The sequence below is a fragment of the Thamnophis elegans genome, chromosome 6 (assembly GCF_009769535.1).
Source record: "Thamnophis elegans isolate rThaEle1 chromosome 6, rThaEle1.pri, whole genome shotgun sequence".
NCBI classification, from domain to species: domain Eukaryota; kingdom Metazoa; phylum Chordata; class Lepidosauria; order Squamata; family Colubridae; genus Thamnophis; species Thamnophis elegans.
Genome location: NC_045546.1, coordinates 6132482 through 6157538, shown reverse-complemented (window position 1 = coordinate 6157538; position 25057 = coordinate 6132482). Strand labels below are relative to the sequence as shown.

Below are 25057 nucleotides of genomic sequence, written 5' to 3'. Positions count from 1 at the left end.
TGTATGTATGTATGTATGTATGTATGTATTACAAGTAGCCCTTGAGTTATAATCAGAGTTGAACTCAACATTTCTGGAGCTAATGAGACCTTTGTTAAATGAACATGGCTCCATGTTATGATCTTTCTTGTCATAGTTGTTAAGTGAATCCCTGCAGTTGTTAAGCTAGGAACATGGCTGTTAAATGAATCTGGCTCCCCCATTGATTTTGCTAACAAATGTCTCATATAGTAACATAAATTCTGGGCTCAATGGTGATCGTAAGTCGAGGACTACTTGTATTCTACACAAATAACAGAATAGCAGAGTTGGAAGGGACCTTGGAGGTCTTCTAGTCCAACCCCTTGCTCAGGCAAGAAGCCCTATAGATACCATTTCAGACAAATGGTTGTCCAATCTCTTCTTAAAAACTTCTAATGGTGGAGCATTCACAACATCTGGACACGTTGTTGCATATAAGTAGGTTCCAAACGTGACCCGACAAAAGCGCACACGACAAAAGCACGCCGACAAAACCGTGTCGCTAAAACCACGACGTCATCAACGCGCCGACAACAGCGCGTCGACAGAAGGGCGCTTTACAACAGTGCGTCAACAGAAGGGCGATTTAAGTTAAGGTTAGGGTTAGGGTTAGGGTTATGTTTAGGGTTAGCGTTACGTTTATGGTTAGGGTTAGCGTTATATTTAGGGTTAGGTTTAGGTTTAGGGTTAGGTTTAGTTTTACAGCATGCTTCTGTCTCCGCGCTGTTGTCGGTGCGATTCAGCGCTCATTTGTTGGAGCGCTTTAGAACTCGCAGTTTTGTCACCGCGGTTTAGTCGGGCGCCGTTTTGTCGTTCGCCCTTTTGTCGGTGAACCGGTTCCAAAATGAATAAATGTCCTATTGAAAGGGAACGTTGACCTAGACCCATTGATCTTGACCTCAGCAAAATTAGTGTTTATTTATCTGACTATATTTTTATTCCTGGATACGCATTGCCTTCCCTCTGAGTGTTTACACCATCAGATTTCCAGCAAAACTTGCCATCTGTTAATGATTTACGTTGATTCCTGATTTATGAGGCTGTTCTTGGATGCTCTCGGGAGCATAAATCAATTTGATTTATGTAGTGCGGTATATTGATTCCACCGACATTCTCTGCATGGGTCATAGCTGCCTAAGAACACCATATTGTCAACCTAACTAGACAAGTAAGATTTTTGCAAATTAATTCATGCGTTTTAGACAGACCTAAGATTTATATGTATTTTACATTGGATGGTGGCATTTGTTTTTCCTATTTATTCCTGCTTAGGTTAGTCATATGTAAATGTGGGGAATGTTTGTGTATTTGCCTTCTACCAACAAAAAAAAGTGTGGGATTCTGCCAGTTTGCACCACTGCGGGAGAACCGGCTGGTAACTTTCTAAGCAGTTTGGTGAACTGGTTGTTGGAAGAAATCATGAGGGCAGAGAACCGGTTGTTAAATTATTTGAATCCCACCACTGCTGCAGAAGTGGCCTTTTCACTACTCTCATAAAATTCCCATTTCAGATGTTGTATATAATAATAATAATTTGTATTATTACACCAAGAAGTATTAGGTGTATCAATAAAGGAGAACATTTGGTGCTCAGGACTGAAATGAGTCCTTGGTGCTCTCTGAGCTTGGTTGTTTTCTTGCAGATGTTTCATGACCCAACTGGGTATGATCATCAGGGCGGGGGGGGGGTGTTCCTCTCTGTTTATATACAGTGGCTTGTCCTATCAGTGTTGGTGGGAGCGTTGTTGGTGGTTCCTTCACAGGACTGATAGCAGTTAGACTTATATACCGCTTCATAGGGCTTTCAGCCCTCTCTAAGCGGTTTACAGAGTCAGCATATCGCCCCCACAGTCTGGATCCTCATTTCACCCACCTCGGAAGGATGGAAGGCTGAGTCAACCTTGAGCCGGTGAGATTTGAACCGCTGAACTGATGACGTTACCTAGTTTGGGTAATCCAATGTCTGCAAGAAAACAACCAAGCTGAGAGAGCACAAAAACCCTCCTATACCTAGAAAAAAACCCTCCAAGTAAGGCCACACTTGGAATACGGCATCCAGTTTTGGTCGCCACGATGTAGAAAAGATGTGGAGACTCTAGAAAGAGTGCAGAGAAGAGCAAGAAAGAGGATTAGAGGATTGGAGGCTAAAACATTTGAAGAACGGTTGCAGGAACTGGGCATGGCTAGTTTAGTAAAAATAAGGACTAGGGGAGACATGATAGTAGTCTTCCAATATTTCAGGGGTTGCCACAAAGAAGAGGGAATCAAGCTATTCTCCAAAGCACCAGAGGGTAGGACAAGAAGCAGTGGGTGGAAACTAATCAAGGAGAGAAGCAACTTAGGAGAAATTTCCTGACAGTGAGAACAATTAAACAGTGGAACAACTTGCTTCCAGAAGTTGTGAATGCTCCAATACTGGAAGTTTTTAAGAAGATGTTTGTCTGAAGGGGTGTAGGGTTTCCTGCCTAAGCAGGGGGTTGGACTAGAAGACCTCCAAGGTCCCTTCCAACTCTGCTATTCTATTCTATTCAGATATAGTGGGGTGCAGCTAGAGAATAAGGTTATAAGGTTTATTGTATTTATATGCCGCCCTATTCCCGGAGGGACTCGGCTAACAAACCCAAGGGTGGGGGGGTTAAACAAGAAGGGAATACAACAAACAAGGTACAAAGAGAATTTAAAAAGACAGTCAACAGTCACACAATTCGAGTGGGGAAGGGAACTCGTCAACCCCAGGCCTGCCGGCACAGCCAGGTTTTAACGGCTTTGCGGAAAGCCTGGAGAGAGGTGAGGGTCCGAATCTCTGCGGGGAGTTCGTTCCAAAGGGCTGGAGCAGCCACAGAGAAGGCGCTCCTCCGGGTAGTAGCCAGATGACATTGGCCAGTAGATGGAACCCGGAGGAGGCCTAATCTGTGGCTTCTCCCGCCTTTTGGAACGAACTCCCCGCAGAGATCTAATCGGCCTTTGGGAGGTAATCGGCAGCAGGCGATCTCTCAAGTACCCAGGTCCAATACCATGAAGGGCTTTATAAGTGACGACTAGCACCTTGAAGCGTATCCGGAGACCAATCGGTAGCCAGTGCAGCTCGCGGAGGATAGGCGTAACGTGGGTGTACCGAGGTGCACCCACAATCGCTCGCGTGGCTGCATAGATTAGATTTCAGATTAGATTTCAGTCAACCTTAGGAGAAACATCTTGATGGTTCTCTTAATTTTAGAGACAATTTGTCTTTCAGAGGTCTCAAAACGGAAAATGAATGAAAATGCATGGCGATTTACGAGGGCTATAAGAGGTTGGACTAGATAACCAAATTGCTGATTTCATAATTCACAGAAGTAATGGTACAACTTCTAAGTCTATGATTTTATAATTCTACATAATTCAACTTACAACAGTTCATTTAGCGATCATTCAAAGTCACAGTGGCTAAATGATTCATTTGTTAAGTGAGTTTTGCTCCATTTGACGACCTTTCTTGCCCCCGTCGTTGAGTGAATCACTGCCATTGATAAGTGAGGAACATGGTTGTTAAGTGAATCTCGCTTCCCCATGGACTTGGTTTGTAGAAGGAAAAGGCGACCACGTAACCGTGGGACACTGCAACCCGTCATAATTATGAGTCAGATCACAAGCCTCTGAATATTGATCACATGACCATGGGGCATAGACTGGTCGTAAGAGTGAAACACGGTCATAAGACACTTTTTTCAATGCCAGAGTAGCTTTGAACGGTCACTAAACAAAACTGTTGTAAATCGAGGACTACCTGTACTTGAGCTTTAGGCTAGATTATGTAATCCGAAAGCACCTTAGAAGAAGACAGTTAATTTTTGCTAATTTCAGAAGTGAGAAATTTGCTGTCATGTTATTTCATCTTCTTCAAGCACAGATGTTCCCGAACACCATTAGAGGTATAACTAAATCCATTGGTAAAGGCAAAGGTTCCTCTCGCACATATGTGCTAGTCGTTCCCGACTCTAGGGGGCAGTGCTCATCTCCGTTTCAAAGCCGAAGAGCCAGCGCTGTCTGAAGACGTCTTCGTGGTCATGTGGCCGGCATGACTAAATGCCAAAGGCGCACAGAACATTGTTACCTTCCCACCAAAGGTGGTCCCTATTTTTCTACTTACATTTTTACATGCTTTCGAACTGCTAAGTTGGCAGAAGCTGAGACAAGTAATGGGAGCTCACTCCATTACGCAGCACAAGGGATTCGAACCGCCGAACTGCCGACCTTTCTGATCGACAAGTTCAATGTCTTTGCCCCTGAGCCACCCCATCCCAAATCCATATAAAATGATAAATCGATTTATTTAAAAAGGGTTTTAAAGTTGGTGTGTTTGTTTGCTTTACAGAGTACGCTCGATTTGAGGCCAAAATCCATGATCTGCGCGAACAGATGATGAATCACAGCATGAGTTCCGGGTCAGGCTCCCTGCGAACCAATCAAAAGCGTTCTCTCTATGTCAGGTAGGCGGACCAAATGCTGCCATCGGCCAGTGATCCATGTCGGGTGGAAACTACATCCAAAATGGCGTGCCGTCTTCTTCGATTTCTTTTTGAAGTTGTAGAAAGGGGTCGGAAAGAACTGGAAAAGGCTGTTGTTTAAACAGGAAACATAATCGAACGAACAAAGAAGTGTCAACCTTTCCCCTTGAGTTATTATAGGTAGTCCTCAACTTACATCCCCAACTGAGCCCAAAATGTATGTTGCTAAGTGAGACAGCTGTTAAGTGAGCATTGCCCCATTTTACGACCTTCCTTGCCACAGTTGTTAAGTGAATCACTACAATTGTTAAGTTAGCCACCTGTTTGTTTGCCTGTGTCCTCAGGGTCACCTGGGCAAAGCATATGGGTGTGGAGCCCCCCTGGAACTGATGGAAGCAGGGGTGGGCTTCAAAAATTTCAAGAACAGGTTCTCTGCCCGGTTGCTCGCTGGGCGTGGCCTACTTGGCCTCCTGTACCACGGCGAGGGGGGGGGGCTTTTTGCTTCCCCCAGGATCCAGAGGCTTTCTGAAGGCCGGAAACAGGCCCATTTCCGGCCTTCTGAAACTTTCGGGAGGCCCATTTTTCCCCCTCCCTAAGCCTCCATGCGGGCCCTGCCCTTACATGGCATTCAAAACGGGCCGCACGGAGACTCAGGGCATGGGGCAGGGCCAGCCAGGAGTGAGATTTGGAGGTTCCCCGAACTGGCCATAATGTTAGCTACGGGTTGTCCCGACCCCGGGTGACCCCATAGCAGCCCACCCCTGGATGGAAGGACCATGCTACAGAGCTGTGCTTCCTGTAGGATGCCCTCTGTCCTGTATCCCCATCAGTGGTGGGTTTCAAAAAAATTTGGAACCTCTTCTGTAGGTGTGGCCTGCTTTCCGGGTCCACTGGTGGAACCTCTTCTTACCGGCTCGGTAGATTTGACAAACCAGTTCTACCGAATAGGTGCGAACCGATAGGAACCCACCTCTGGTCCTCACCAACACAGGGATGACTCTGTGCCGTCCGCACTCCGAACTGAAGCGCAAACGGTTCCTGCAGTCTGCAAAGTTTGGATTTCCAGAAAAATTGCAGACTCTAGGAACCATCCACAACAGCCTGCGCTGGTACTGAACAGCAAAGAGACACAGGGCAGAAAACATCCCGCAGGAAGTGCAGACCTACAACACAGTTCCCCCCCCCAGCAGCTCCGAGAAGGCGCCACACCTATTTGTGCCACTCAGGTGACCCTGAGGATGCAGTCAAACCTCCAAGTGGCCTCAGCGACCCTCTAAAAGGATGCAAATGACCAGCTGCCTGCAAGGAGTATAAATCCTTCCATTCCCCCACCATCCAGTCAGAGCTGAAGAAGCTTCTTGGATGAGAAGCGAAACGTCTTTACAGAAAAACCAGAAAGTCCAGTTGCTTCTTGAAAATAAAGTGCTTTGAGACACAGTCAACGCAGAAAACAAGATTTGCTTAACAACCACTTGATTCCCTTAACAACCGTAGTGAGTCCCTTAACCGTGGCAAAAATTGGTTGTAAAATCAGACACGGTTCATTTAACCACGACTTTACTTAGCGATAGAAATTTTGGTTCCAATTCTAGTTTTAATTCAAGGACTACCTGTATCCTCTCCTAACATTGTTGTTCTGACCGACTTCCTCAAACAAGACAAACTCTCTGAAGGGAACTCAGAGATTCCTTTAATTAGGAGTGCCGGCAGCCCCAGCAAAAAGTTTCTCTATCAACGCAGGCGAACAAGTCCGGCTGGCTGGGAGATGAATAGTTCTCTGCCACATTTATTCATCTCTCTCCCCCCTGTTTTGTATTCCCTGAGCTAGGGTGGGGCTTTGCTGGCAGCGGTGGCTCTTCCATCCCAAGGACCAGCCCATGGATTTCCACTGTTCTCCTCTCCTCTGTCTTCTGTGCATCCACATGTCAGGCACTGGACCCAGCTGTTCCTCCTCTTCCTCATCAGCTACCTCCAGACCTGGGGACTGTTGACTCTCCATCTGAGGGCTGACAGACGGCCCAGGCTCCACCTCTGTCTTTCTCTCTCCGCTAGCTCCATTCCCTCTTCCCCCTCGGAACTCACAGGTTGCCTTGAGGCTGACCCTGACTCCCACACGGCCACCCCCTCCTCTGTTTCAGCTGCTGGAGGGACCAGCAACCCACAGACCACAACATAAGTTTTCAGTGGTTTACAGAATTTCATCAGGGTGGAAACCATACAGATCTCTGGGGCAATATTCTTCCAGAGGGTAGGCACTATGACCAACGGAGCCTGTTGATAAATGACATCGTTTAATTGATAGAGCCAGAAGCTGGCTGATTCTACGAGAAATTTCTAGCAGTAAAAGTGGAAGCAATTATCCTGAGAATTGGTGGACCCACTTTCTTGAGATGTGTTAAGCAGGAGTTAGGTAGACATAATGCTTGTATCTGCACTTCCTTCGCTGTGTAGGATGCTGAACTCAATGGCCTAAAATCGTTCCCTCTAGCTCTGTTTCTATAAATTAAAGGATCTTAATTTCCCTTGAGTGGGGAGTGTGGTACGGCGAGATAGAAAAGTACAGCCAGATAGAAAAGAACATTTTCCTCCCCGGAGGCATAGTTCTAGAAAGCAGAATAATGGAATAATAGAGTTGGACAGGATCTTGGAGGTCTTCTAGTGCAGCTGTCACCAACAGCTGGTCCCTGCACCACTGGTGGCCTGTGAGAAAACTTTGGTGGTCCACAGAATAATTATTTGCATTTTTTTTATATTGCACTAATTCAGGGGACAAAGTGAATCGTTATAACGGAGAACGCATAGAATTTAGCTGCAGAGGGGGAAACAGAACTAAAAATAGAGAGGCTCTCAGCGCAACAAAGGCAGAAACTTTTAAATTGTGTAGGTTCACACATGTGTTACACGTGTCAAACTATAAGGAGGGCAGTGGGCACAGAATAACTTCAGAACAGAGAAGTAAAGGTAACATTCTAGAGCAGCAGTCACCAACTGGTGGTCCATGAGAAAATGTTGGTGGTCCACAGAAAAATTATTTGCATTTTTTATATTGCACAAAATCAGGGGTCCATGAGCCAATATGTCTAATGAATGCCTGCGTTACTGGAGAGAGTCTCCCCCTTTGGGGTCCTTTTGTTTGGGTCGAGGGGGCAGAAATTCTGACTTGGGGTCTGCTTCGGCCTCCTGGTGGGGGCCTTTGGGCGAAGGCTGGAGGGAAGCACCGCTGGTGGCGAAGAGCCGGAGGGCCTCGTTCCAGTGGGACTGCATCATGGCCTGGAACTGGCTGACCATCTCAGCCTGCTGAGCCTCCAGGCGCTGGCACCTGGCCTTGCACTCCCGCAGGTCTTCCCTCTGCTGGGAAAGCCTATGCTCCTAGTCCTCAGTGAGGTGCTTCTGCTGAGCCTCCTTCTCGGCCAGATCCAATTTGAACTGAGCTGTTTTGCCAACTCTTTCTCCTGGTGGCTGCTTAGCTCCAACAACCGCTTCCTGTTGGGGTCCTAAGGAGCCCGGGAAGGGAGGCGAGGAGCGCCTGGGAGGGGAGGGGCGAGTAGAGGCTGGTGAGGCAACTCTTGATGTGAGTGACATCAAGTTGGCCATGTCCACCCAGTCACATGCCCACCTAGCCACGCCCACCCAGCCGGTCATTAGGCAGATCCCATTAGTGGCCCGTGGGATTTAAAATGATAAATGCAGTGGTCCCTGAGATCCAGAAAGTTGGTGACTCCTGTTCTAGTGCAACTCAAACAGGGTTATTGTCCATATTTGCTTTCTGGATTGTAAGGACTAAAAATAATACGCCAGCAGGAAACCCAGGCCTATACCATTTCAGGCAAATGATTGTCCGATCCTTTCTTAAAAATCTCCAATGTTGGAGCTCCCACAAGTTCTCAAGGCAAATCCTTCCACTGATTTAATTGTTCTGTTGTCAGGAAATTTCTCCTTAGTTCTCGGTTGCTTCCCCCCTTGATTAGTTTCCCTCCATTGCTTCTTGTCCTGCCTTCGGGTGTTTTGGAGAATAGTTTGACCTCCTCTTTTTTATGGCAGCTTCTCAAATATTAGAACACAGCTTGGGAAAGGATTGTGATTCCTAGAGATAGTCCATCTGTTGGCAGCGCTTAACCTGTTACTATTGCGCGAGGTACCACCTAACTGTAGAACCTTACTTTTTTCACCATTGAATTTCCTTTCCTTAATTTCCTAGTTTCTTTTCTTTTTTTCTTTTTCTATATTTTAGACAATAATTTTTTTAAAAAAAGAATCTTCTCAAACTCCAGAACTTGAAAGCATCCATTCTACAGCATTCAGCCTTCCTTATGGTCTAACTCTCCCTAATACATTTAGCTCTATTGCCCCTTCAATATACATCACATAAACAGAGGGATAGAGTCAAGATCATGTGAAGTGTTAATACCATTTTATAAGGCCTTGGCAAGGCTACACTTGGAATACGGCATCCAGTTTTGGTCGCCACGATGTGAAAAAGATGTTGAGATTCTAGAAAGACTGAAGAGAAGAGCTGAAGAAAAGATGATTAGAGGACTGGAGGCTAAAACATATGAAGAACGGTTGCAGGAACTGGATATGTCTAGTTTAATGAAAAAAAGGACTAGGGGAGACATGATAGCAGTCTTCCAATATCTCAGGGGTTGCCCCAAAGAAGAGGGAGTCTAGCTATTCTCCAAAGCACCTGAAGGCAGGGCTAGAAGCAATGGGTGGAAACTAATCAGAGAGAGAAGCAACCTAGAACTAAGGGGAAATTTCGTGACAATGAGAACAATTAATCAAAATTAGTAATAAAAATTAATTAAAAAAAGAACAATTAATCAGTGGAACAGAACAGAAATTGCCTCCAGAAGTTGTGAATGCTCCAAGACTGGAAGTTTTAAAGAAGATGTAGGATAACCATTTGTCTGAAGTGGTGTAGGGTTTCCTGCCTAAGCAAGGGGTTGGATTAGAAGACCTCCTTCCTCCTCCTTCCAAAGAGCCGAGGTGGCACAGTGGTTAAATGCAGCACTGCAGGCTACTTCAGCTGACTGCAGTTCTGCAGTTCGGCTGTTCAAATCTCACCGGCTCAGGGTTGACTCAGCCTTCCATCCTTCCGAAGGACGGATGGACCCAGATTGTTGTTGGGGGCAATATGCTGACTTTGTAAACCGCTTAGAGAGGGCTGAAAGCCCTATGAAGCGGTATATAAGTCTAACTGCTGTTGCTATTGCTATTCCTATTCCTATTCCTATTATTATTCCATTCTATTAAAATATAATGGGTTGTAGAAGGGCTATAAGAGGTTGGACTAGATAACCAAATTTTATAATTCAGAGAAGTAACCGTACTACTTCTATGATTTTAGAATTCTACAGGTAGTGATCCTTCAAAGTTACAATGGCTAAGTGGGTCATTTGTTAAGTGAGTTTTGCCCCATTTTATGACTTTTCTTGCCACCATTGTTGAGCGAATCACTGGAGGCTTTTAAGAAGATGTTGGATAACCATTTGTCTGAAGTAGTGTGTGGTTTCCTAGGCAGGGGGTTGGACTAGAACAGTGTTTCTCAACCTTAGCAACTTGAAGATGTCTGGACTTCAACTCCCAGAATTCCCCAGCCAGCGAATGCTGGCTGGGGAATTCTGGGAGTTGAAGTCCGGACATCTTCAAGTTGCTAAGGTTGGGAAACACTGGACTAGAAGACCTCCACGGTCCCCTCCAACTCTGTTATTCTATTCTATTCTAATATCTCTTCCCATGCTTTCATTTGGAAAGACACGTCCCTTCTGCTGCTTCTTTGGTTCAAGCACCTTGATGATTAGGGATGGAGGGAAGGCAATTTCCCCCCCAGCATCACCTTTTTTTCCCTGCAGTGATGATTTCGCTCATGGTGGAACTAATTCATTTGATGACCTTACACAGATCCAATTAAGCCCGGGCTTTTAAGAATATGTCAGCATGACAGGGAGAGGGGAAGGAGAGGACCCAGTTGGGCGGAAAACACTGCCAAAAAGTTTAGAGGGAAGATTAATTGTGTTATTTTGGCTGGTGGTGGATGGGGAGGGTCAGGACAATTAATCAGCAGTGGTTCTTGAAAGCATTTAGTAGAGCAGAACATGATTAACTGAAAACTGCCTATTGAGGGGGTAAGGCAAACAAACTTTGGGAGAATCTGTCTAAAGCCAAGTTTCTCAATCTTAACAGAACGACAGAGTTGGAAGGGACCTTGGAGGTCTTCCAGTCCAACCCCCTGCCCAAGAAGGAGATTCTATATCATTTTTTATTTTATTTTATCAATTTCATATATACATTCACAATTATATGATCTCATAACTGTTATTAATAATATGTATTTATAACAATTTTTCCCTACTGTTGACAATATACTTGAAGATTGCTTTTTTAACATCCCATAGATCCATCTTATCTTACAACGGTCCTACTTCTTCTTCCCTCCCTCCCTCTTTCCTTCCCTCGTTTCTTCTCTCCTACTCCCCTTCCTTCCCTCCCTCCTTCCCCTTCTCTCCTTCTCTCCTTCCCTCCTTCCTTCCCTCCTTCCTTCCTTCCCTCCTTTCTTTTCTCCTTCTCTCCTTCCTTTCCCCCTTCCTTTCCTCCTTCCTATAGAGATTCTATATCATTTCACAAAAATGGTTGTCCAATATCTTCTTAAAAACCTCCAGTGATGGAGCACCCACAGGGAAAGCCACTGATTAATTGTTCAGTCGAAAAATCTCTCCTTTGTTCTAAGTTGCTTCTCTCCTTGATTAGTTTCCATCCATTGCTTCTTGTGCTTCCTTCAGGTGCTTAGGAGAATAGCTTGGCTCCCTATTCTTTGGGGCAGCCCCTCAAATATTGGAAGACTGGTATCCTACCACCCCATGTCCTTCTTTTCATTAAATGAGACATGCCCAAATTCCTGCAACCGAACTTTAACTAAGTAAAAAGGTAAAGATTCACCTCGGACATATGTGCTAATCATTCCCGACTCTAGGGGGCGGTACTCATCTCCGTTTCAAAGCCGAAGAGCCAGTTCTGTCCGAAGACGTCTCTGTGGTCATGTGGCCGGCATGACTAACCACCGAAGACGCACGGAACGCTGTTTCCTTCCCACCGAAGGTGGTCCCTTTTTTTCTGCTTGCATTTTTACAAGATTTTGAACTGCTAGGTTGGCAGAAGCTGGGACAAGTAATGGCAGCTCATTCCGTTACACGGCTCTAGGGATTCGAACTGCCAATCTTCTGATCGACAAGCTCAGCATCTTATCCCCTGAGTCACCGCATCCTTATATTCATTAAATTAGACATACCCAAATTCCTGCAACCGAACTTCAACTACCAAACTTTAATTACCAAACTAAGCTAGGTGACATCCTCAGCTCTCGACCGGTCTAACTTTTTGAAGGCAAGTCATTTCACTAATTAATTGTTCTCACTGTTGGGAAATTTATCCTTAGTTTTAAGTTACTTCTCTCCTTGATTAGTTTCCACTCATTGCTTCTTGTCCTGCCCTCTCGTGCTTTGGAGAATAGCTTGACTCCCTCTTCTTTGTGGCAACCCCTGAGATATTGGAAGACTGCTATCATGTCTCCCCTAGTCCTTCTTTTCATTAAACTAGACATATCCAGTTCCTGCAACTGCTCACAGCATAACAGAGTTGGAAGGGAGGTCTTCTAGTCAACCCCCTGCTCAAGCAGGGAGCCCTATACCATTTCAGATGAATGGCTGTCCAATCTCTTCTTCAAAACGTCCAGTGTTGGAGCCCCCCCCCCAACTTCTGGAGGCAAGTTGTTCCACTGGTTAATTGTTCTCACTGTTGGGAAATTTCTTCTTTCTTCTAGTTTGCTTCTCTCTTTGATTAGTTTCCATCTGTTGCTTTTTGTCCTGCTGTCAGGTGCTTTGGAGAATAGCTTGACACCCTCTTCTTTGGGGCAATCCCATAAATATCGGAACACTGCTATCATGTCACCCCTGGCCCTTCCCTTCATGAGACTAGACATATCCATTTCCTGCAAATCTTCAGGGTATGGTTTAGCCCAGTGGCACCATGGATTGATTCCATGGAGAGAGGTTTTTCCATGGACTGGAAGGGTGTGGTTTTGCATGCCGCTGGCATCCTGTGGATGGGGCTTTGCTTGTTTGCGTAGCTGGGTTTCTGACAAGCCATGGACTGGGTGTTGAGGACCCCTGGTTTAGCCTACAGCTCCGCTAATCATCCTTGTTGCTCTTCTCCGTACTCTTTCTAGAGTCTCGACGTCTCTTTTGTATTGTGATGACCAGAACTGGATTCAATATCCCAGGTGGGGTCTTACGAAGGCATTACAGCTCAGGCATGCTAATTGGGGAATTCTGAGAGTTGAAGTCCACCCTCCTGAAAGTTGCCAAGGTTGAGAAACACTGGTCTAAGCTTCATAAGCTTTCCTTCTGTGCTAAGGCAACCTCTCTGTGTATTGGGGAGCTTTCCATGGTGCTGATTTTTCACCATGACTTAGGACTCAGGCTCCAGTCCTTGGGTCATCAGAGGAGTATGCAGTATACAGGTAGCCCTCAACTTTCGGCCACAATTGAGCGCAAAATTTCTGCTGCTAAGTGAGGCATCTCTTAAGTGAGACATCTCTTAAGTGAGTTTTGCTCCATCACTGCAGTGGTTGAGTTAATAACACAGTTGTTAAGTGAATCTGGCTTCCCCCAGGGACTTTGCTTGTTGGAAGCTGGCTAGGAAGATTGCAAATGTCAACCATGTGATCCCAGGATGCTGCAGCCATTGTAAATACATGTTGATTGCCAAGCACTCAAATTTTGATCATGTGACTGGGACACACATGATTTGGGACAATGATAAGAACACTGTCATAACCACTAGACCAAACTGGCTTCTCTTCTCCTCTCCTCTCGTCTTCTTCCTTCTCCTCACCCATTCTCTCTTCTCTTTTCTTCTTCTCCTCTCATCTACTCTCCTTTCCTTCTTCCCTTCTCTCTCCCCTTTCCTTCCTACTCTACTGTACTGCACTCTCCACTCCTCCCCTCTCTCCTTCCTTCCTTCCTTCCTTCCTTCCTTCCTTCCCTATCCTCTCCTCTCCTCTTCTTCCTTCTCCTCCCCCTTCTCTCTTCTCTTGTCCTCTCCTTTTTTTCCTTCTCCTCACCCCTTCTCTCTTCTCTTCTTCCTTCTCCTCACCCCTTTTCTTTTCTCTTGTCCTCTTTTTTCTTCTCCTCACCCCTTCTCTCTTCTCCTCTCTTCTTCTCCTCTCCTCTCATCTCCTCTCCTTTCTTTCTTCCCTCCCCTTTCCCCTTCTCCTTCCTACTGGACTGGACTGGACTGGACTCTCCACTCCTCACCTCTCTCCTTCCTTCCCTCTCCTCTGTTCTTTCCTCTTCTCCTCACCCCTTTTCTCTTCTCTTCTCCTCCTCTCGTCTACTCTGCTTTCCTTCTTCCCTTCCCTTCCCCCTTCTCCATCCTACTCTACTCTACTGTACTGTGCTCTCCATTCCTCCCCTCTCTCCTTCCTTCCTTCCCTCTCCTCTCCTCTTTTTCCTTCTCCACCCCTTCTCTCTTCTCCTCTCTTCTCTTTTTCCTTCTCCTCACCCCTTCTCTCTTCTCCTCTCTTCTCTTTTTCCTTCTCCTCACCCCTTCTCTCTTCTCTTCTTTTCTCCTCCTCTCATCTACTCTGCTTTCCTTCTCCCCTTCCCTTCCCCCTTCTCCATCCTACTCCTCTCTACTGTACTGCACGCTCCATTCCTCCCCTCTCTCCTTCCTTCCTTCCCTCCCCTCTTCTTCCTTCTCCTCCCCTTCTCTCTTCTCTTCTCTTGTCCTCTCTTCTCTTTTTCCTTCTGCTCACCCCTTCTCTCTTCTCTTCTCTTCTTCTCCTCTCATCTACTCTCCTTTTCTTTTTCCCCTTTCCCCTTCTCCTTCTTACTCTACTCTACTCTACTCTACTCTCCACACCTCCCTCCCTCCCTCCCTCCCTTCCTTCCTTCCTTCCCTCTCCTCTCCTCTCCTCTAGATAGAATGAACAATATTTTCATTTCAGAGTTGAATTCGAACCAGCAGGCTTTTAAGATATCATACAATGATAAATAGAATGGTGTTTCAGAAGGCCAGTATAGCAGTATGTATAAGAAACATTGGTATGGCCTGAATGATGCTTTGCAAAGGGTGGGCGCAGCATTACCTGGACAGGTGTATCTACAGAAACCATATTCTGGTTTCTTCAGCCACCCTGGCCTTTGACGGGCAGGTACTAATGAATGAGAAGGATGTGCTGTCAGTGCTTTCAATCAATCACTAGCTGCTCAGTCGATTCCAGCTCTAGCTTCGTTCTCACCACCATCGATTTTACACCAAGATATGTTGAGAGAAGATAGAAAACACTCGTTTAAAACTGGAACAGCCAAAGGATGAATCTAGGTTGTCTCCATAGTGAGCTGAGGATGAGACAAAAGGTTGTAGCATGAGATCATGTCTCCTAAACATGGTTAAGGGGGAAACTTCATGCTTTGTTTAGCAGAAAGTGCCTAGGGGCTCATAATTTTTCTGACGGGAAAAAAATCCACTTAACTGTTTGTATCAGGACAGAATAGATTCAGGACAAGTAGTCCCCAATTTCGGGGCACGACAAAACCGCGGTCCACTAAAGCGCGCCCGATTAAAGCGCATACCTGACGTCATCAGCAGTGCGACAACAGCGACCGCGGAGAAAAAAGGGCGCTTTAAAAAGCGCTTTGAAAGCAAGCCGATTCACGTTAAGGTAAGGGTTAGGTTTAGGGTTAGGGTTAGGTTAAGGGTTAGGGTTAGGGTTAGGGTTAGGTTAAGCGTTAGGGTTAGGTTTAGGGTTAAGTTAAGGGTTAGCGTTAGGTTTAGCGTTAGGTTAAGGGTTAGGTTTAGGGTTAGGTTTAGGGTTAGGTTAAGGGTTAGGGTTAGGGTTAGGATTAGGTTTCGGGGGGTTAGGTTTAGGTTTAGGGGTTAATTTTAGCTTTAGCGCTCACAGCGTGCTTTTTTCGTCGCGCTGTGATGACGTCAGGTACGCGGTTTCGTCAAGCGCGCTTTAGTCGACCGCGGTTTTGTGGTGGAACCCCCAATTTGCCACTTTCTGATGAGGACAAGTCCTCGACGTGTCATTTACTGACGATTCAAAACTATGTCAAATGTCAGTTAATGTCCGCCGCCACCTTATCCTCACTTGTGCTTTGTTGCTATGCGGTGATAGACTGCCGTGAACTGTGGGGAATGGGAGCGAAGGGAGAAAGGCCTGGGAGAAATGAAAGTAAGCGCTGTATCTTCTTGAGATGCTGCCTCAAGGTTGACTTAGGAACCAGGGCATCGCTTAATGACCGCAGCATTTGCTTAACAACAGAGTGTGCTTAACAACTGTCACATGGACTTAATGACGGCCATGAAAAAGATTGTAAAATCAGGTCTGGTTGCATCGTGACCAGGGGTGGGTTTCTCGCCGAACCGGTTGGAACGGGGCCGGCGGCGTCCTCGTGCACGCGCGCAGTGCACGCATGCGTACTAGCGCCTGTGCAATGCTCCAGCTGCTCCTGGAGGATCGCGCAGGCGCTGTATGCGTTCTGCGCATGCGTGGAAGCGCAGAACTTGTCAAAACCGGGTAAGAAACGCGGGCGGGTGGATCCTTCGGCGTTCCCGGAAGTTACTTACTTCCGGGTTCGCCGACCAACCGGTTCACGGGGATCGCCGCGAACTGCCTGAAACCCACCCCTGATCGTCACCTACTTGACAGCTGTCCCAACTTACAAACTTAACTGCGGGACTTTACGTTGTAACTCAAGGACTGGCTGTAACAACCTTCTCTGTTCCAACCTAAAGCTCTCGTGTCATAGCAGATTTGTTCTTGAATATTACCAACGTCAGGAATGCAGCATCCATCACAGATTTTTTGAAAGCTGTCGTGTCTTTTTATTTTATTACATTATGATCAAAGCAGGCAGAAGGCAGGACAAGAAGCGAAGGATAGAAACTAATCAAGGAGAGAAGCAGCCTAGAACTAAAGAGGAATTACCTGACAGTTAGAACAATTGATCAGTGGAACAGCTTGCCTCCAGAGCACCACTTAAGGGTGCTCCATCACTGGAGGTTTTCAAGAAGAGACTGGACAGCCCTTTGACTGAATTGATATGTGGTCTCCTGCCTGAGCAGTGGGTTGGACTAGGAGACCGCCAAGATCCCTTACAACTCTGTTATTCTATTTAATCTTGAACTGGGAAGGTCACCTGAAGGGGATTTATAAAGCAGATTTTATAGCTGTAACAGAAAGGATATTTATTTACAGTAAATCAATCAATCTATCTATCTATCTATCTATCTATCTATCTATCTATCTCTACCTGTCTATCTATCTATCATCTCTGTATCTCTCTTTTATCTATCTCATCTCTCTCTAGCTATCTCATTCGTGTGTGGGGGGGTATGTATGTATATGAGAGAGAGAGAAAAGGTAGAGAGATGATAGATAATCTATCTATCTATTCTCCCCCCTCCCTCTTTCTTTCTCTCTTTCTCTCTCTGTCTCTCTTTCTCATACACAACACACACACACACACAGTATATATATATGAGCTAGGCTAGCTAGAGTGATGAGACAGATAGAAGAGACAGATACAGAGATGATAGGTAGGTAGGTAGGCAGGTAGGTAGGTAGAGATAGATAAAGTGATGATAGATTATGATGATAGATAGATAGATAGATAGATAGATAGATAGATAGATAGATAGATAGATAGATAGATGATAGATGATAGATTGATAGATAGATTGATTGATAGATGATAGATAGATAGATAGATAGATAGATAGATAGATAGATAGATAGAAGATAGATTGATAGATAGATAGATGATAGATAGATAGATAGATAGATAGATAGATAGATAGATAGATAGATAGATAGATAGATAGATGATAGATAGATAGATAGATGATAGATGATAGATAGATAGATAGATAGATAGATGATAGATAGATAGATAGATAGATAGATAGATAGATAGATGATAGATAGATAGATAGATAGATAGATAGATGATAGATAGATAGATAGATGATAGATTGATAGATAGATAGATTGATTGATTGATAGATGATAGATAGATGATAGATAGATAGATGATAGATAGATAGATGATAGATAGATGATAGATAGATAGATAGATCATAGATAGATGATAGATAGATAGATAGATAGATAGATAGATAGATGATAGATAGATAGATGATAGATTGATAGATAGATAGATTGATAGATTGATAGATTGATTGATAGATGATAGATAGATGATAGATAGATGATAGATAGATAGATAGATCATAGATAGATGATAGATAGATAGATAGATAGATAGATAGATAGATAGATAGATAGATAGATGATAGGTAGGTAGATTAGATTAGATTTAGATTAGATTACTTTATTTGTATGCCGCCCTTTTCCCTGAGGGGACTCAGGGCGGCTCACAATTCAAGGGAGGGGAGAAAAAACAAACAAAATACAGAACATAAAAATCATACAAGGTAGGTAGGTAGGTAGGTAGGTAGATATATAGATAGATAGATGATAGCTAGATAGATGATAGCTAGATAGCTAGAAGATAGATAGATAGATAGATAGATAGATAGATAGATAGATAGATAGATGATAGATAGATAGATGATTGATGATTGATTGATATAGATAGATAGATAGATAGATAGATAGATAGATAGATAGATAGATAGATAGATGATAGATAGATGATAGATAGATAGATAGATAGATAGATATAGATGATAGATAGATAGATAGATAGATAGATAGATAGATAGATAGATAGATAGATAGATAGATAGATAGATATAGATGATAGATAGATAGATAGATAGATAGATAGATAGATAGATAGATAGATAGATAGATAGATAGATAGATAGATAGATAGATAGATACTTTCCTTCCTAATGTTCAGCATGTGAATTCTCAATGAAAGATGTAGGGGTTAATATACTTTATGCATTTTTTTTTTTAAAGTGGTCCTCAAAGTTTTCAAATGACTCCATTTTCGGAATAATAAATACCCCACATGGTGCTGTCAGCAGTACATGCACTTTAGTGAACTGCTGAAAATAGAGCTCCCGCAGTGCCTTTTGCTAACAGCTGGTGGGAACTTGAGTCAAAAAATAGCTTTTACGGATTAAGTCTGGATGCCAGACAACCTAATTTTATTTTTATTTTATTTTTAATTTTTTGGGTGGGGGGAAGGTGCAAAGAACAAATGTAAATTAATTGCACCTTTTTACCCTGTCTTCTTTCAGGAGGCCAAATCTGGGGGAGCTAATTTTGCAAAAGACTTACAGATGCATTCTAGGATGTTGTTAAGTTTTAGCGTTCGAAGTTACAACAGCACTGAACAGCTGTTACAACAGCACCGAAAATAGCGACTTGAGGACAGGGGTAGGTTCCGGTAGTGAGCACTCCCGTTTCACTCGTGGGAGCGCGGCGCGTGAATGCGCAGTGCAATAAAATTGTTCTGCGCATGCGCGGAAGCAAAAAAACAAGATGGCGGCCACCAGCAAGAGAACCAGTTCAGGGGGTGTGGCATGCCTGGGTCGCTGCCAGTTCCAGCGCCCCAGGCCGCCAAACCACTACCAGTTCGGCCGCACCGGTCCGAACTGGTAGGAATCAACCACTGTTTATGGACCCTTTTTCACACTTACGACTGTTGTAGCAACCTCTGTGGTTATGTGATCAAAATTTGGGCCCTTGGCAACTGGCTCCTATTTATGACGGTCGTAGGGTTCTGGAGAGAGGCGATCCCCTTTTGCGACCTTCTGACAAGCAAACGTCAACAGGGAAGCCAGATTCCCTGTACAACAGGGTTACTAACTTCGCAACGGCAGGGATTCACATAACCCTTGTGGCCTGAAAATTGTAGAAGGCAAAACTCACTTAGGAACTGTTTTAACAGATTAATGGAGTTGGAAGGAAGGGGACCTTTGAGGTCATCTACTCCAACTCTCCTGCCCAAGCTGGAGATCCTACAGCAATTTTTTTGACATTTTGACGTTTCTTTCGGAGTTCAGCCTCTTCTTGACATCCTCCAGTGATGAAGCTCCCACAACTTCTGAAGGCAACTTCTTTTTTTTTAAAGTTTTTATTTTACACACATAAACACCTCAACAAGAACACATCAACAAGAACAAACATATGACTTAAGACAACATAGGAACAATAAGTTCCATCATGTATCATACGGCAGTTCCGTATTGGTTTCTTTGCAGTTAGTGTTTTCCCTTTCTATAATTAGCTATTTATAACCAAATATTGTTTCTCTCTAATGTGCTATATATACATACAATTCCAGGTAAACATTCACATGGTTATTCTTTTTCTTTGCCAACCTTATACTATTGTTATTCCCTTTAAGAGATTATAGAGTACAGTTTGGGTTGTATTATTTACCATCCCAAGCATCTATTGTACATCATCTTATTTTCTCTTTCTTTTCTTATCTCTCTCCCTTCCTTCTCTACCTCCTTCCTACCTCCTCTCCTTCCCCTTCTTTCTTCTCTTACCTCTCTCCTACTCTTACCTTCTCTCTTCCCCTTCCTACTCTCCCTCCTTCTCTTTTTTCTCCCTTCCTCCCTCCTCTCCTTCTCTTACTCTCCCTTCTGCCCACCTTTCCTTATCCTTTTCTTCTTCCCTTACCTCTCCTCCACACTTCCTCTTCCTTCCCTACTATCTCTCCTTCTCTTTCTCTTCCTTCCATCCTCCTCTCCTTTCCCCTGAAGGCAACTTCTGTTCCATGGGTTTAATTGCTCTCACGGTCAGAAAATTTCTCCTTATTTCCAGGTTGAATCTCCCCTTGTTTAGTTTCCATCCATTATTCCTTGTCTGGCCTTCGGGTGCTTTGGAGAATAGCTTGACCCCCTCCTCCTCTCTGTTGCAGCCCCTCAAATATTGGAAGGCTGTTATCATGTCTTCCCTGGTCCTTCTCTTCACTTGCTTAGCAGCAGAAATTTGGGGCTCAGTTGTGTCGTAGATTGGAGACTACCTGTATTTAGCTTGGTTTGTTGTGCGTATAAAAAAGAAGCGGGGTTTTGATGGTCCAATACCAGCCACCATTTTGTCTCTTTTGGCTTCCTTCTTCTTACCAGGTTGGATGGCCTGGAAGACGCATTTTACAAGCAATTCTCATGATAGACATCCCCTTCCAAGTGGTACTTATGACCTTTTTTAATGACCAAAGTTCTGATGGATACTTCCCCCCACTCCCACCCCATGGTCAAGTGACTACGTTTCGGGCACAGAATTTATAGCCATTTACCTCATTCCATGGTCATGGGACTGCTATTTATTACATTTTTGCCAAAATACCACAATTTATTTTGTTTTTTTGGCAAAAAATGGGCTTACTTCATGACCTTGGATTCGCTTAAAGACCAAGGTGGTTTGTTTAATGACAGGTGCAAAATCGGGTCGGTCACAGGATGACACACTTTATGACAATTGTGATTTACGACTGTAATGATGGTCGTACGTCGAGGACAATAGGTGTAAATGAGCTTTCCTTTTCGCTTAGCGAAACATGAAACAGGAAAAAATTGACAGCTACTGGTAACAGGCATATGAAGGCAGGATAAAACAAATGTTATTCCTTACAAAACATTTATTTTAATCAATGTAATATAATTATATTGTAATTCCTCCCCTACTGTCGTAGGGCCCCAAAATCAGATGCATTTATATTAGCCATGGAATTTGCGTTGTGATGAACGGATACAGGAATTGGGTATATCTAGAATGAATATAATGAAAAGAAGGATTAAGGGGGGCATGAAAGCACGGTTTCAATTTTTGAGAGGTTCCTACAAAGATGAGGGGGGTCAACATTTTCCAAAGCACCAGAAGGCAAGATGAGAAGCAATGGATGGAAACTAATGAAGGAGAGAATCAACCTAGAACTAAGGAGAAATGTCCTAACTGTGAGAACAATCAACCAATGGAATAGCTTGCCTTCAGGAGTTATGGCTGTGTTGTGGTCTGCCAGTGGGCAACAGAGCTGGTGGCAGACTCGGACAGTGACGAGGTTGGGGAGGAACATGGGCCAGTCCTGGAGTCTGGGGAAGGCTCTGATGAGGGCTCTGTGTCAGAGGCAGAGAGGGGGCCAAGGCTGTCTGACAGTTATCAACTGCCTTCGGAGTCAGACATCAGTGAGGCAGAAGAACAGCTGGAGCCTGTTCCCAGTGGGCACATGAGCAGAGTTGCCATACGAAGAGAACAGCTAAGGAACAAGGGTTGACTTTGGAGTAAAGCCACAGGTGGACGGTGAATGGCCCCTCCCACAGGGAATAAAAGAGGAGCGAAAGGGGAGTGGAGTTTGCAGGAGATAATGCGTTCATTCCTACATTCTTGACAAGTATTGCAGCATCTGAAAGATATTGGCTTGGCCACTCTCTAAGCCTGATAAAGGTCAGTAATTGAGAACTATCTTGTAAAAATGTGGGCCAGGACTTTGCTGGAGAGGAATTCACTGTAAATTAAATAAAAGGGGTTTATTGGGACGAGGACTCAGCTTCCTGCTGCTGAGGAAGCCTAGGTCAGAACAGGCTGCTCCATCACTGAAGAATTTCAAAAAAAAGAGACTTTGTCTGAAATGATAGGGTCTACTGCTCGAGCGGGGGTGGGGGGGAGAGACAGACTAGAAGACCTCCAAGGTCTCTTCCAACTCTTCTTATTCTATGTTCCATTTCATCACTGCCTCCTTATCCTCTCCCGCAAGGGCTTGGGGAAGATGAAATGTTCCTTTCCACCAACTCTGTTGACTGCAAGCAAACTGTTTTATGGTTTATTTCTGCCCGGATGATTATTTGCAAATTAAAAAAAAAATTGCTATAGGAATAGATATATTTTTTTCAAACATCGCCTAAAAGCTATCAGGAAGTGATTGTAGAACTGTGTGATTTAGGACCTTTTAAAGCTTCTGAAAATCTCCGAGGGCTGTGTTTCCACTTTAGCATTTCCCCACCCACCCCTCCTTCCATCTCGTTTTATCCTACCTAACTATAATTCTCCATTGTGCTTGTCTTTTGCCCATTAAAGCCAACAGCCGAGGAGTTTATTGATTAAGTGCTAAGATTTCCACAGCCTTCCATTTCAAATTGGCTCTGATCTGGAGAGGGTAGGGGGCACCCGACATATAATAACTCTTCCCATTACATTTTAATAGGTTTGTTTTTCGAACCAGGATGAAAAATATTGATCCGTTTGTGGGTTTGTTAGCTGCATTTTCCTTTGGAGGGGGCTTCCCTCAGCGGGTGGGAATTAGACTTAAGAGTGTGCTGGGATTCAAATAATTTAACAACCGATTCTCTGCCCTAATGACCAGCTGGGTAGGCGGGGCTCGGTGGTCATGTGACTAGGCGGGTGTGGTCAACTCAACATCACTCACGTCAATGGGCGCTTGGCCTTAGTTGTTGCAATGTAATCAGGGTTAACAGGAGAGGCAGTTTCTGTAAGCAGGGCAATAAAGATTAGGCTAGAAACAACTCCAGAATGTTTCCTTCCTTCTTTCCTTACAGGATTAGCCCTGCAAAGTGGGAAAAAACCCAAAAGGAGATTTCTTCCAACAACCGGATCTCCGAATTGCTTAGAAAGTTACCAACCGGTTCTCCCAAATAGGTGCGAACCGGCTGAATCCCACCACTGCTAACACTGCCTTTTGAAAAAGGTCTCCGTAGGTGGCTCTGCCAGGCAGACATTAAGAAGAGAATGTTTGTAGCTCAGGGTGGAAGGAGGAGACTGGGGCCCTTGGTGTTCTCTGAGTTTGATTGTTTTCCTGCAGATGTTTCATTACCTAACTAGGCAACTTTATCAGAATTAAAAGGGTTTGCAGCAGTGGTGGGTTGCAGGTGTTACGCCCTGGTAGGGGGTACCGGAGGCAACCCGGAACACCGGATACCATTCCGCTACGGTGCTTCAAAGGGTCCGCCTGAGCTCCTTACCTGCCTTTTAAGGCTTCTGCGCTTCCGTGCATGCACATGACGAGTACAGTGCCTGCGTAATGCTCTGCGGAACAGCTGGAGCATCGCGGAGGCGCTAAGACGTGGACGTACCAGTTGGAACGGGATCTGGAACCCACCACTGGTTTGCAGAGACATCAACATCGCCTAAAAGCTATCAGGAAGTGATCGTAGAGATTCCTTTCCAGCTGTGTGATTTAGGATCTTTTAAAGCTTCTGAAAATCTCCGAGGGCTGTGTTTCCATTTTAGCATTCCCCCCACCCTCCTTCCATCTGGTTTTATCCTACCTAACTATTATGGTTTGCAGAGAGGAGGAAGGAGGAGGACTGTGGAGTCCTTGCTACTCCCTGACTTTGATGGTTTTCTTGCAGATGTTTCATTACCCAGCTAAGTAACATCGTCAGTGCTATGGATCATCAGCACTGATAATATCACCTAGTTTGGTAATGAAATGTCTGCAAGAAAACCACCAAGCTCAGAGAGTGCCAATGACCCTACATACAGAAGTTATGATCACCCCACTTGGCTTGATTTCCCCCAGATGTTTATATTTAAAAAGGGGGGGAAAGGATGCATTCGTAGGTGGCATTTACTTATGAATGAAACAATTTTTATATGGCTGCCGAACTCAGAAACAGTGACTCCAGGTGATGTGCAGCAATTAGAAGCCACACTTTCAACAACAACAAAAATGTCGGTCTCATAAATCCATCACAGCAGGTGGTGTCCAAAATGTCTGTCTGCCTTACGCAGAGTTTATTTGGCTTTTATTCAGTTTCAACAAGCAGAGCAAAAGCATAGGTAGCAACAGCATCTCATTGGTACATTCTCCTGGTCAATCTTTAAGACCATCCCAGCCAGGGTAGAGGCTTCACATAACACAATAGTTCCTGGTACTGACTGGTTCTACTAATTAGGTGAGGTCATAGCTGTTGAGGTAACCGGTTACTGAGATCATAGCAGTTTGCTGCACATGTCTATACATAACTTTTGTATAACCTCAAAAAAAAAAAAACAACCCTCACCCCTCTGCCCTGAAAACAGAATCCCAGCCATAAACTTTCTCCTTATTAGTAAAAATGCATCTAGCTGAGTGATCGGATTTAACAACCGGTTCAGTGAGCGCGTGTTTCGCTGCGCACACAGTTTTACCAAAACTTACTTTCCACGTTACTTCTTAGGGAGTAGCACAACTGAGGTGCGGCAATCTGCTCTGCCGCACTACTCAGCTGAGAGGATCTAGGTAAGGACAGCGCAAGGTCGAGCGGACAGCCCACCTGATTGTCGGAGAGAACCGATTCGCTCTCAGCTGATTGTCAGAGCTACCAGTTCTCCTGAACTGGTCCGATCCGACTGAATCCCAGCCCTGATCTGGCTCCATCCAGATCTCTCTTCATTCTTAGGAAGTTGGGGGGGAAAGCCTTGGTTGCTTTCTGGTTGGGAAATATGCCATGTTGATTAGGGGGCAAAAGTAAGCAAAGATAATTGAGAGTTCCTAGAAAGCTAGAAGAAAGGAAAGAAAAGAAAGGAAAGGAAAGGAAAGGAAGGGGAGAAAAGAGAGAGG

General features: G+C 44.6%; 1 protein-coding gene across 1 annotated transcript in view; it reads left to right on the top strand.

The window, feature by feature from the left end:
* The window catches only part of DLG2 (discs large MAGUK scaffold protein 2), a 415458-nt gene that overhangs the window by 354942 nt on the left and 35459 nt on the right, over positions 1 to 25057 (top strand). Inside the window, exons 13-14 of the mRNA XM_032219707.1 lie at positions 4376 to 4490; positions 24269 to 24314. Coding sequence (XP_032075598.1) covers positions 4376 to 4490; positions 24269 to 24314 — 161 coding nt within the window. The remainder of the gene's footprint in view (positions 1 to 4375; positions 4491 to 24268; positions 24315 to 25057) is intronic.